The sequence below is a fragment of the Nerophis lumbriciformis genome, linkage group LG17, assembly GCF_033978685.3.
Source record: "Nerophis lumbriciformis linkage group LG17, RoL_Nlum_v2.1, whole genome shotgun sequence".
Lineage (NCBI taxonomy): Eukaryota > Metazoa > Chordata > Actinopteri > Syngnathiformes > Syngnathidae > Nerophis > Nerophis lumbriciformis.
Window position 1 is genome coordinate 3,628,017 of NC_084564.2, and position 14,318 is coordinate 3,642,334.

Here is a 14,318-nt window from a genome sequence, read left to right on the forward strand (position 1 = left end):
TTGGGACACTTAGGACTAGCACCTGCCAAATATGCGGGCCCGACCAATGCTGCTTGCAGCTTTATTTCTCATTGTTGCTTTTATTTTAATTCTTATTGTAATATTTTTCTATTTTGTTTCCATTTATTCCCTTATTTACTTTTAAATTCGATCTCAATTCTGTACACTGCTGCTGGAATTTAAATTTTCCTGAAGGAACTCCCCTGAAGGAATCAATAAAGTATCTTATCTATCTATCTATTGTAACGTTGTGGAGTTTAGCCAGCAGATGTCGCTGCTGCTCAACAGCCAACATATACACGCTGCGCCAGTGACTCGGCAGGCTTTAGGACCCAGAGAGAGAGAAAAACACCCTGATGCTGCGTTCAAAGCCACTGGTCCATTCGATGGAAAACGAGCGACTTCCTTGGGTTTGCGGTGGTAAATATTAAAATTTTGACAAAATGAACGATCTGTTAGCAAAAATATGTTCGGTAATAACACTATTTCAGTAGTTTATAAAGTATGACTTTGAAAATACAACACAGATATTTGAATGTTGGAACTGCCAGTTAAAGTGAGTATTCCGACTACACCTGAAGGCATCACCAACAACCGCGTGTTCCCCTCCCTGCTGGTCCTCAGTGTGTACGCGCATCACGCACGCTGTACATTACTGCTGCTCTTTTTTATATTTCTATTATCCTAATTATTATCTTTTACATTTTAAACCGTGCACCTTTTTTTTATACTGTGGAAAAACAGTTACTTTTTATTATTTATTTTTGATACCATCAGTAATTTACTCTCATTTAAATTCAATTATTTCTTTCAAGCTGGAATTTTTTGGAGAAAGAAGACATTTGAAAGAGAATACTTTGGTCCTGCAGCATCCTGATGGCAGCCAACCGGGTGGGGCGGCGGGTCAACAAGGTGTGCCACCCTTCGCCCAACCGGGCGGGTGGTGGCGGTGGTGGCGGGGGCAGCGTGGGACGCGAGCCGGGTCACGGCCTGCAGAGACGGCAGGCCAGAGTCACGGTCAAGTACAACCGCAAGGAGCTGCAGAGAAGGCTGGACGTGGAGAAGTGGATCGACTGCGGCCTGGACGAGCTCTACAGGGGCCGGGTGAGTGAGAGGATGCTGGGACCTCAGCTTGGAGACCGGTCCAGTCACATGACCTGGAGGACAAGTACTAGCTTCTAATTGTTGATCTGAGACAAAGTTGCATAGGTTGTGTCACAGGAGCACAACCTATGTGTTTGCTAATTCTACATAGTTACAACAAGTCCCTTCCATCTTTGTTATGATCGGTTGCCATGGCTACAAGCTCGTGCCAGTTTGTTCAAATGTCGATGAACGACGTCTTAAGTCTGGCGTCGACATTTGGACAAATGTTTGACGAGGAGTTGTGACACAGAACAACGCTGCCCCTGGTGATGGCGTGTGGAAGTGCATGAGGAAATATTCTTCCCATTAGTTGTGTCAAAACAATCAATCAGTTCATTGTTTGGCTCCGCCTTTTTTTTTTTTTTTAGGTAGCCTCGACAATCGACGTGATTAAAAGTCTCATGAAAAAGAACGCTAACGTGCGATCACCAAGAACGCTAACGTGCGATCACCAAAAACGCTAACGTGCGATCACCAAAAACGCTAACATGCGATCACCAAAAACGCTAACGTGCGATCACCAAGAACACTAACGTGCGATCACCAAAAACGCTAACGTGCGATCACCAAGAACGCTAACGTGCGATGACGAAGAACGCTAACGTGCGATCACCAAGAACGCTAAAGTGCTATCACCAAAAACGCTAATGTGCGATCACCAAAAACGCTAACGTGCGATCACCAAAAACGCTAACGTGCGATGACAAAGAACGCTAACGTGCGATCACCAAAAACGCTAACGTGCGATCACAAAGAACGCTAACGTGCGATCACCAAGAACGCTAACGTGCGATCACCAAGAACGCTAACGTGCGATCACCAAAAATGCTAACGTGCGATCACCAAGAACGCTAACGTGCTATGACAAAGAACGCTAACGTGCGATCACCAAAAACGCTAACATTCGATGACAAAGAACGCTAACGTGCGATCACCCAAAACGCTAACGTGCGATCACCAAGAACGCTAACGTGTGACAAAGAACGCTAAAGTTTGATAATAAAGAATGCTAACGTATGATAAAGAAGAATGCTAACGTTTGATGAAGAAGAATGCTAACGTATGATAAAAAAGAATGCTAACGTGTGATGAAGAAGAATGCTAACATGTGATGAAAAAGAATGCTAACGTATGATAAAGAAGAATGCTAACGTGTGATGAAGAAGAATGCTAACGTGTGATGAAAAAAAACACTAACGTGCGATCACCAAGAACGCTAACGTGCGATCACCAAGAACGCTAACGTGCGATGACGAAGAACGCTATCGTGCGATCACCAAAAAACGCTAACGTGCGATCACCAAGAACGCTAACGTGCGATCACCAAAAACGCTAACGTGCGATCACCAAAAACGCTAACGTGCGATCACCAAAAACGCTAACGTGCGATCACCAAGAACGCTAACGTGCGATCACCAAAAACGCTAACGTGCGATGACGAAGAACACTAACGTGCGATCACCAAAAAACGCTAACGTGCGATCACCAAAAACGCTAACGTGCGATGACGAAGAAAGCTAACGTGTGATGACGAAGAACGCTAACGTGCGATCACCAAAAACGCTAACGTGCGATGACGAAGAACGCTAACGTGTGATGACGAAGAACGCTATCGTGCGATCACCAAAAAACGCTAACGTGCGATCACCAAGAACGCTAACGTGCGATCACCAAGAACGCTAACGTGCGATGACGAAGAACGCTAACGTGTGATGACGAAGAACGCTATCGTGCGATCACCAAAAAACGCTAACGTGCGATCACCAAGAATGCTAACGTGCGATGACGAAGAACACTAACGTGCGATCACCAAAAAACGCTAACGTGCGATCACCAAAAACGCTAACGTGCGATGACGAAGAAAGCTAACGTGTGATGACGAAGAACGCTAACGTGCGATCACCAAAAACGCTAACGTGCGATGACGAAGAACGCTAACGTGTGATGACGAAGAACGCTATCGTGCGATCACCAAAAAACGCTAACGTGCGATCACCAAGAACGCTAACGTGCGATCACCAAGAACGCTAACGTGCGATGACGAAGAACGCTAACGTGTGATGACGAAGAACGCTATCGTGCGATCACCAAAAAACGCTAACGTGCGATCACCAAGAACGCTAACGTGCGATGACGAAGAACACTAACGTGCGATCACCAAAAAACGCTAACGTGCGATCACCAAAAACGCTAACGTGCGATGACGAAGAAAGCTAACGTGTGATGACGAAGAACGCTAACGTGCGATCACCAAAAAACACTAACGTGCGATCACCAAAAAACGCTAACGTGCGATCACCAAAAAACACTAACGTGCGATCACCAAAAAACGCTAACGTGCGATCACCAAAAACGCTAACGTGCGATGACGAAGAAAGCTAACGTGTGATGACGAAGAACGCTAACGTGCGATCACCAAAAACGCTAACGTGCGATGACGAAGAACGCTAACGTGTGATGACGAAGAACGCTATCGTGCGATCACCAAAAACGCTAACGTGCGATGACGAAGAACGCTAACATGCGATGACGAAGAACGCTTAAGTGCGATCACCAAAAACGCTAACGTGCGATCACCAAGAACGCTAACGTGCGATCACCAAAAACGCTAACGTGCGATCACCAAGAACGCTAACGTGTGACAAAGAACGCTAAAGTGTGATAATAAAGAATGCTAACGTATGATAAAGAAGAATGCTAACGTTTGATGAAGAAGAATGCTAACGTATGATAAAAAAGAATGCTAACGTGTGATGAAGAAGAATGCTAACATGTGATGAAAAAGAATGCTAACGTATGATAAAGAAGAATGCTAACGTGTGATGAAGAAGAATGCTAACGTGTGATGAAAAAAAACACTAACGTGCGATCACCAAGAACGCTAACGTGCGATCACCAAGAAACGCTAACGTGCGATCACCAAGAACGCTAACGTGCGATCACCAAAAACGCTAACGTGCGATCACCAAGAACGCTAACGTGCGATCACCAAAAACGCTAACGTGCGATCACAAAGAACGCTAACGTGCGATCACCAAGAACGCTAACGTGCGATCACCAAGAACGCTAACGTGCGATCACCAAAAACACTAACATTCGATGACAAAGAACGCTAACGTGCGATCACCAAAAACGCTAACGTGCGATCACCAAGAACGCTAACGTGCGATCACCAAGAACGCTAACGTGCTATCACCAAGAACGCTAACGTGCGATGACAAAGAATGCTAACGTGCGATGACAAAGAACGCTAACGTGCGATCACCAACAACGCTAACGTGCTATCACCAAAAACGCTAACATGCGATCACCAAAAACGCTAACGTGCGATCACCAAGAACGCTAATGTGCGATCACCAAGAACGCTAACGTGCGATCACCAAAAACGCTAACGTGCGATCACCAAAAACGCTAACGGGCGATCACCAAAAACGCTAACGTTCGATGACAAAGAACGCTAACGTGCGATCACCAAGAACACTAACGTGCGATGACAAAGAAAGCTAACGTGCGATCACTAAAAACGCTAACGTGCGATCACCAAGAACGCTAATGTGCGATCACCAAAAACGCTAACGTGCGATCACCAAGAACGCTAACGTGTGACAAAGAACGCTAAAGTGTGATAATAAAGAATGCTAACGTATGATAAAGAAGAATGCTAACGTTTGATGAAGAAGAATGCTAACGTATGATAAAAAAGAATGCTAACGTGTGATGAAGAAGAATGCTAACATGTGATGAAAAAGAATGCTAACGTATGATAAAGAAGAATGCTAACGTGTGATGAAGAAGAATGCTAACGTGTGATGAAAAAAAACACTAACGTGCGATCACCAAGAACGCTAACGTGCGATCACCAAGAACGCTAACGTGCGATGACGAAGAACGCTATCGTGCGATCACCAAAAAACGCTAACGTGCGATCACCAAGAACGCTAACGTGCGATCACCAAAAACGCTAACGTGCGATCACCAAAAACGCTAACGTGCGATCACCAAAAACGCTAACGTGCGATCACCAAGAACGCTAACGTGCGATCACCAAAAACGCTAACGTGCGATGACGAAGAACACTAACGTGCGATCACCAAAAAACGCTAACGTGCGATCACCAAAAACGCTAACGTGCGATGACGAAGAAAGCTAACGTGTGATGACGAAGAACGCTAACGTGCGATCACCAAAAACGCTAACGTGCGATGACGAAGAACGCTAACGTGTGATGACGAAGAACGCTATCGTGCGATCACCAAAAAACGCTAACGTGCGATCACCAAGAACGCTAACGTGCGATCACCAAGAACGCTAACGTGCGATGACGAAGAACGCTAACGTGTGATGACGAAGAACGCTATCGTGCGATCACCAAAAAACGCTAACGTGCGATCACCAAGAATGCTAACGTGCGATGACGAAGAACACTAACGTGCGATCACCAAAAAACGCTAACGTGCGATCACCAAAAACGCTAACGTGCGATGACGAAGAAAGCTAACGTGTGATGACGAAGAACGCTAACGTGCGATCACCAAAAACGCTAACGTGCGATGACGAAGAACGCTAACGTGTGATGACGAAGAACGCTATCGTGCGATCACCAAAAAACGCTAACGTGCGATCACCAAGAACGCTAACGTGCGATCACCAAGAACGCTAACGTGCGATGACGAAGAACGCTAACGTGTGATGACGAAGAACGCTATCGTGCGATCACCAAAAAACGCTAACGTGCGATCACCAAGAACGCTAACGTGCGATGACGAAGAACACTAACGTGCGATCACCAAAAAACGCTAACGTGCGATCACCAAAAACGCTAACGTGCGATGACGAAGAAAGCTAACGTGTGATGACGAAGAACGCTAACGTGCGATCACCAAAAAACACTAACGTGCGATCACCAAAAAACGCTAACGTGCGATCACCAAAAAACACTAACGTGCGATCACCAAAAAACGCTAACGTGCGATCACCAAAAACGCTAACGTGCGATGACGAAGAAAGCTAACGTGTGATGACGAAGAACGCTAACGTGCGATCACCAAAAACGCTAACGTGCGATGACGAAGAACGCTAACGTGTGATGACGAAGAACGCTATCGTGCGATCACCAAAAACGCTAACGTGCGATGACGAAGAACGCTAACATGCGATGACGAAGAACGCTTAAGTGCGATCACCAAAAACGCTAACGTGCGATCACCAAGAACGCTAACGTGCGATCACCAAAAACGCTAACGTGCGATCACCAAGAACGCTAACGTGTGACAAAGAACGCTAAAGTGTGATAATAAAGAATGCTAACGTATGATAAAGAAGAATGCTAACGTTTGATGAAGAAGAATGCTAACGTATGATAAAAAAGAATGCTAACGTGTGATGAAGAAGAATGCTAACATGTGATGAAAAAGAATGCTAACGTATGATAAAGAAGAATGCTAACGTGTGATGAAGAAGAATGCTAACGTGTGATGAAAAAAAACACTAACGTGCGATCACCAAGAACGCTAACGTGCGATCACCAAGAAACGCTAACGTGCGATCACCAAGAACGCTAACGTGCGATCACCAAAAACGCTAACGTGCGATCACCAAGAACGCTAACGTGCGATCACCAAAAACGCTAACGTGCGATCACAAAGAACGCTAACGTGCGATCACCAAGAACGCTAACGTGCGATCACCAAGAACGCTAACGTGCGATCACCAAAAACACTAACATTCGATGACAAAGAACGCTAACGTGCGATCACCAAAAACGCTAACGTGCGATCACCAAGAACGCTAACGTGCGATCACCAAGAACGCTAACGTGCTATCACCAAGAACGCTAACGTGCGATGACAAAGAATGCTAACGTGCGATGACAAAGAACGCTAACGTGCGATCACCAACAACGCTAACGTGCTATCACCAAAAACGCTAACATGCGATCACCAAAAACGCTAACGTGCGATCACCAAGAACGCTAATGTGCGATCACCAAGAACGCTAACGTGCGATCACCAAAAACGCTAACGTGCGATCACCAAAAACGCTAACGGGCGATCACCAAAAACGCTAACGTTCGATGACAAAGAACGCTAACGTGCGATCACCAAGAACACTAACGTGCGATGACAAAGAAAGCTAACGTGCGATCACTAAAAACGCTAACGTGCGATCACCAAGAACGCTAATGTGCGATCACCAAAAACGCTAACGTGCGATCACCAAGAACGCTAACGTGTGACAAAGAACGCTAAAGTGTGATAATAAAGAATGCTAACGTATGATAAAGAAGAATGCTAACGTTTGATGAAGAAGAATGCTAACGTATGATAAAAAAGAATGCTAACGTGTGATGAAGAAGAATGCTAACATGTGATGAAAAAGAATGCTAACGTATGATAAAGAAGAATGCTAACGTGTGATGAAGAAGAATGCTAACGTGTGATGAAAAAAAACACTAACGTGCGATCACCAAGAACACTAACGTGCGATCACCAAGAACGCTAACGTGCGATGACGAAGAACGCTATCGTGCGATCACCAAAAAACGCTAACGTGCGATCACCAAGAACGCTAACGTGCGATCACCAAAAACGCTAACGTGCGATCACCAAAAACGCTAACGTGCGATCACAAAGAACGCTAACGTGCGATCACCAAGAACGCTAACGTGCGATCACCAAGAACGCTAACGTGCGATGACGAAGAACGCTTGTGCGATCACCAAGAACGCTAACGTGCGATCACCAAAAACGCTAACGTGCGATGACGAAGAACGCTTGTGCGATCACCAAGAACTCTAATGTGCGATCACCAAAAACGCTAACGTGCGATCACCAAGAACGCTAACGTGCGATGACGAAGAACGCTTGTGCGATCACCAAGAACGCTAATGTGCGATCACCAAAAACGCTAACGTGCGATCACCAAAAACGCTAACGTGCGTTGACGAAGAACGCTAACGTGCGTTGACGAAGAACGCTAACGTGCGATCACCAAAAACGCTAACGTGCGATGACAAAGAACGCTAACGTGCGATCACCAAAAACGCTAACGGGCGATCACCAAAAACGCTAACGTTCGATGACAAAGAACGCTAACGTGCGATCACCAAGAACACTAACGTGCGATGACAAAGAAAGCTAACGTGCGATCACTAAAAACGCTAACGTGCGATCACCAAGAACGCTAACGTGCGATGACAAAGAACGCTAACGTGCGATCACCAAAAACGCTAACGTTCAATGACAAAGAACGCTAACGTGCGATCACCAAGAACGCTAATGTGCGATCACCAAGAACGCTAACGTGCGATCACCAAGAACGCTAATGTGCGATGACGAAGAACGCTAACGTGCGATCACCAAGAACGCTAACGTTCAATGACAAAGAACGCTAACGTTCAATGACAAAGAACGCTAACGTGCGATGACAAAGAACGCTAACGTGCGATCACCAAGAACGCTAATGTGCGATGACGAAGAACGCTAACGTGCGATCACCAAGAACGCTAACGTTCAATGACAAAGAACGCTAACGTTCAATGACAAAGAACGCTAACGTGCGATGACAAAGAACGCTAACGTGCGATGACAAAGAACGCTAACGTGCGATCACCAAGAACGCTAACGTGCTATCACCAAGAACGCTAACGTGCGATCACCAAGAACGCTAACGTTCAATGACAAAGAACGCTAACGTTCGATGACAAAGAACGCTAACGTGCGATGACAAAGAACGCTAACGTGCGATCACCAAAAACGCTAACGTGCGTTGACGAAGAACGCTAACGTGCGATCACCAAAAACGCTAACGTGCGATCACCAAGAACGCTAACGTGCGATGACGAAGAACGCTAACGTGCGATGACGAAGAACGCTAACGTGCGATCACCAAGAACGCTAACGTTCAATGACAAAGAACGCTAACGTTCAATGACAAAGAACGCTAACGTGCGATGACAAAGAACGCTAACGTGCGATGACAAAGAACGCTAACGTGTGATCACCAAGAACGCTAACGTGCTATCACCAAGAACGCTAACGTGCGATCACCAAGAAAGCTAACGTTCAATGACAAAGAACGCTAACGTTCGATGACAAAGAACGCTAACGTGCGATGACAAAGAACGCTAACGTGCGATCACCAAAAACGCTAACGTGCGTTGACGAAGAACGCTAACGTGCGATCACCAAAAACGCTAACGTGCGATCACCAAGAACGCTAACGTGCGATGACGAAGAACGCTAACGTGCGATGACGAAGAACGCTAACGTGCGATCACCAAGAACGCTAACGTGCTATCACCAAGAACGCTAACGTGCGATCACCAAGAACGCTAACGTTCAATGACAAAGAACGCTAACGTTCAATGACAAAGAACGCTAACGTGCGATGACAAAGAACGCTAACGTGCGATCACCAAAAACGCTAACGTGCTATCACCAAGAACGCTAACGTGCGATCACCAAGAACGCTAACGTTCAATGACAAAGAACGCTAACGTTCGATGACAAAGAACGCTAACGTGCGATGACAAAGAACGCTAACGTGCGATCACCAAAAACGCTAACGTGCGTTGACGAAGAACGCTAACGTGCGATCACCAAAAACGCTAACGTGCGATCACCAAGAACGCTAACGTGCGATGACAAAGAACGCTAACGTGCGATCACCAAAAACGCTAACGTGCGATGACAAAGAACGCTAACGTGCGATCACCAAAAACGCTAACGTTCAATGACAAAGAACGCTAACGTGCGATCACCAAGAACGCTAATGTGCGATCACCAAGAACGCTAACGTGCGATCACCAAGAACGCTAATGTGCGATGACGAAGAACGCTAACGTGCGATCACCAAGAACGCTAACGTTCAATGACAAAGAACGCTAACGTTCAATGACAAAGAACGCTAACGTGCGATGACGAAGAACGCTAACGTGCGATCACCAAAAACGCTAACGTGCGATCACCAAGAACGCTAACGTGCGATGACGAAGACCGCTAACGTGCGATCACCAAAAACGCTAACGTGCGATGACGAAGAACGCTAACGTGTGATGACGAAGAACGCTATCGTGCGATCACCAAAAACGCTAACGTGCGATGACGAAGAACGCTAACGTGCGATCACCAAAAACGCTAACGTGCGATGACGAAGAAAGCTAACGTGTGATGACGAAGAACGCTAATGTGCGATCACCAAAAACGCTAACGTGCGATCACCAAGAACGCTAACGTGCGATGACGAAGAACGCTAAAGTGCGATCACCAAGAACGCTAACGTGCGATCACCAAAAACGCTAACGTGCGATGACGAAGAACGCTTGTGCGATCACCAAGAACTCTAATGTGCGATCACCAAAAACGCTAACGTGCGATCACCAAGAACGCTAACGTGCGATGACGAAGAACGCTTGTGCGATCACCAAGAACGCTAATGTGCGATCACCAAAAACGCTAACGTGCGATCACCAAAAACGCTAACGTGCGTTGACGAAGAACGCTAACGTGCGTTGACGAAGAACGCTAACGTGCGATCACCAAAAACGCTAACGTGCGATCACCAAAAACGCTAACGTTCGATGACAAAGAACGCTAACGTGCGATCACCAAGAACGCTAACGTGCGATGACAAAGAAAGCTAACGTGCGATCACTAAAAACGCTAACATGCGATGACAAAGAACGCTAACGTGCGATCACCAAGAACGCTAACGTGTGATCACCAAAAACGCTAACGTGCGATGACGAAGAACGCTAACGTGCGATGACGAAGAACGCTAACGTGCGATGACGAAGAACGCTAACGTGCGATCACCAAGAACGCTAACGTGCGATCACCAAGAACGCTAACGTGCGATCACCAAGAACGCTAACATGCGATCACCAAAAACGCTAACGTGCGATCACCAAAAACGCTAACGTGCGATCACCAAAAACGCTAACGTGCGATCAACAAAAACGCTAACGTGCGATGACAAAGAACGCTAACGTGCGATCACCAAGAACGCTAACGTGCTATCACCAAAAACGCTAACATGCGATCACCAAAAACGCTAACGTGCGATCACCAAGAACGCTAACGTGCGATCACCAAGAACGCTAACGTGCGATCACCAAAAACGCTAACGTGCGATCACCAAAAACGCTAACGTTCGATGACAAAGAACGCTAACGTGCGATCACCAAGAACGCTAATGTGCGATGACCAAGAACGCTAACGTGCGATCACCAAGAACGCTAACGTTCGATGACAAAGAACGCTAACGTGCGATCACCAAAAACGCTAACGTGCGATCACCAAGAACGCTAATGTGCGATCACCAAAAACGCTAACGTGCGTTGACGAAGAACGCTAACGTGCGATGACGAAGAACGCTTGTGCGATCACCAAGAACGCTAACGTGCGATCACCAAAAACGCTAACGTGCGATGACGAAGAACGCTTGTGCGATCACCAAGAACTCTAATGTGCGATCACCAAAAACGCTAACGTGCGATCACCAAGAACGCTAACGTGCGATGACGAAGAACGCTTGTGCGATCACCAAGAACGCTAATGTGCGATCACCAAAAACGCTAACGTGCGATCACCAAAAACGCTAACGTGCGATGACGAAGAACGCTTGTGCGATCACCAAGAACTCTAATGTGCGATCACCAAAAACGCTAACGTGCGATCACCAAGAACACTAACGTGCGATGACAAAGAAAGCTAACGTGCGATCACTAAAAACGCTAACGTGCGATCACCAAGAACGCTAACGTGCGATCACCAAGAACGCTAATGTGCGATCACCAAGAACGCTAACGTGCAATCACCAAGAACGCTAACGTGCGATGACGAAGAACGCTAACGTGCGATCACCAAAAACGCTAACGTTCGATGACAAAGAACGCTAACGTGCGATCACCAAGAACGCTAACGTGCGATGACAAAGAAAGCTAACGTGCGATCACTAAAAACGCTAACATGCGATGACAAAGAACGCTAACGTGCGATCACCAAGAACGCTAACGTGCTATCACCAAAAACGCTAATGTGCGATCACCAAGAACGCTAACGTGCGATCACCAAGAACGCTAACGTTCGATCACCAAGAACGCTAATGTGCTATCACCAAAAACGCTAACATGCGATCACCAAAAACGCTAACGTGCGATCACCAAGAACGCTAACGTGCGATCACCAAAAACGCTAACGTGCGATCACCAAAAACGCTAACGTGCGATGACAAAGAACGCTAACGTGCGATCACCAAGAACGCTAACGTGCGATCACCAAGAACGCTAACGTGCGATCACCAAGAACGCTAAGGTGCGATCACCAAAAACGCTAACGTGCGATCACCAAAAACGCTAACGTGCGATCACCAAGAGCGCTAACGTGCGATCACCAAGAACGCTAACGTGCGATCACCAAGAACGCTAACGTGCGATCACCAAGAACGCTAACGTGCTATCACCAAAAACGCTAACATGTGATCACCAAAAACGCTAATGTGCGATCACCAAGAACGCTAACGTGCGATCATCAAAAACGCTAACGTGCGATCACCAAAAACGCTAACGTGCGATCACCAAGAAGGCTAACGTGTGACAAAGAACGCTAACGTGCTATCACCAAAAACGCTAACGTTCGATGACAAAGAACGCTAACGTGCGATCACCAAGAACGCTAACGTGCTATCACCAAGAATGCTAACATGCGATCACCAAAAACGCTAACGTGCGATCACCAAGAATGCTAACGTGCGATCACCAAAAACGCTAACGTGCGATCACCAAGAACGCTAACGTGTGACAAAGAACACTAACGTGCGATCACCAAAAACGCTAACGTTCGATGACAAAGAACGCTAACGTGCGATCACCAAAAACGCTAACGTGCGATCACCAAAAACGCTAACGTGCGATCACCAAAAACGCTAACGTTCGATGACAAAGAACGCTAACGTGCGATCACCAAAAACGCTAACGTTCGATGACAAAGAACGCTAACGTACGATCACCAAAAACGCTAACGTTCGATGACAAAGAACGCTAATGTGCGATCACCAAAAACGCTAACGTGCGATCACCAAGAACGCTAACGTGTGACAAAGAACGCTAAAGTGTGATAAAGAAGAATGCTAACATATGATAAAGAAGAATGCTAACGTGTGATGAAAAAGAATGCTAACGTGTGATAAAGAAGAATGCTAACGTATGATAAAGAAGAATGCTAACGTATGATGAAGAAGAATGCTAACGTATGATGAAGAATAATGCTAACGTGTGATGAAGAAGAACGCTAACGTGTGATGAAGAAGAATGCTAACGTGTGATGAAGAAGAATGCTAACGTGTGATGAAGAAGAATGCTAACGTGTGATGAAGAAGAATGCTAACGTGTGATGAAGAAGAATGCTAACGTGTGATGAAGAAGAATGCTAACGTGTGATGAAGAATAATGCTATTGTGTGATGAAAAAGAATGCTAACGTGTGATGAAGAAGAATGCTAACGTGTGATGAAGAAGAATGCTAACGTGTGATGAAGAAGAATGCTAACGTGTGATGAAGAAGAATGCTAACGTGTGATGAAGAAGAATGCTAACGTGTGATGAAAAAGAATGCTAACGTGAGATGAAGAATAATGCTATTGTGTGATGAAAAAGAATGCTAACGTGTGATGAAGAAGAATGCTAACGTGTGATGAAGAAGAATGCTAACGTGTGATGAAGAAGAATGCTAACGTGTGCTGAAGAAGATTAGCATGTAGCAAATGAAAGATTCCTGATAGTAAAGTTCCACAGTAAGATAGTGTTGATTCCTACTAGTTGATAGTAAAGTTCCACAGTAAGATAGTGTTGATTCCTACTAGTTGATAGTAAAGTTCCACAGTAAGATAGTGTTGATTCCTACTAGTTGATAGTAAAGTTCCACAGTAAGATAGTGTTGATTCCTACTAGTTGATAGTAAAGTTCCACAGTAAGATAGTGTTGATTCCTACTAGTTGATAGTAAAGTTCCACAGTAAGATAGTGTTGATTCCTGATAGTTGATAGTAAAGTTCCACAGTAAGATAGTGTTGATTCCTACTAGTTGATAGTAAAGTTCCACAGTAAGATAGTGTTGATTCCTACTAGTTGATAGTAAAGTTCCACAGTAAGATAGTGTTGATTCCTACTAGTTGA

At 45.6% G+C, this 14,318-nt stretch overlaps 1 protein-coding gene across 1 annotated transcript in view; it reads left to right on the forward strand.

Annotated features, from left to right (window-relative positions):
- The first annotated feature begins 876 nt into the window (after positions 1-876).
- The window catches only part of ppp1r14ab (protein phosphatase 1, regulatory (inhibitor) subunit 14Ab), a 30,351-nt gene continuing 16,909 nt past the window's right edge, over positions 877-14,318 (forward strand). The window contains exon 1 of the mRNA XM_061971971.1: positions 877-1,104. Within this exon, the coding sequence (XP_061827955.1) occupies positions 877-1,104 (228 nt within the window). The remainder of the gene's footprint in view (positions 1,105-14,318) is intronic.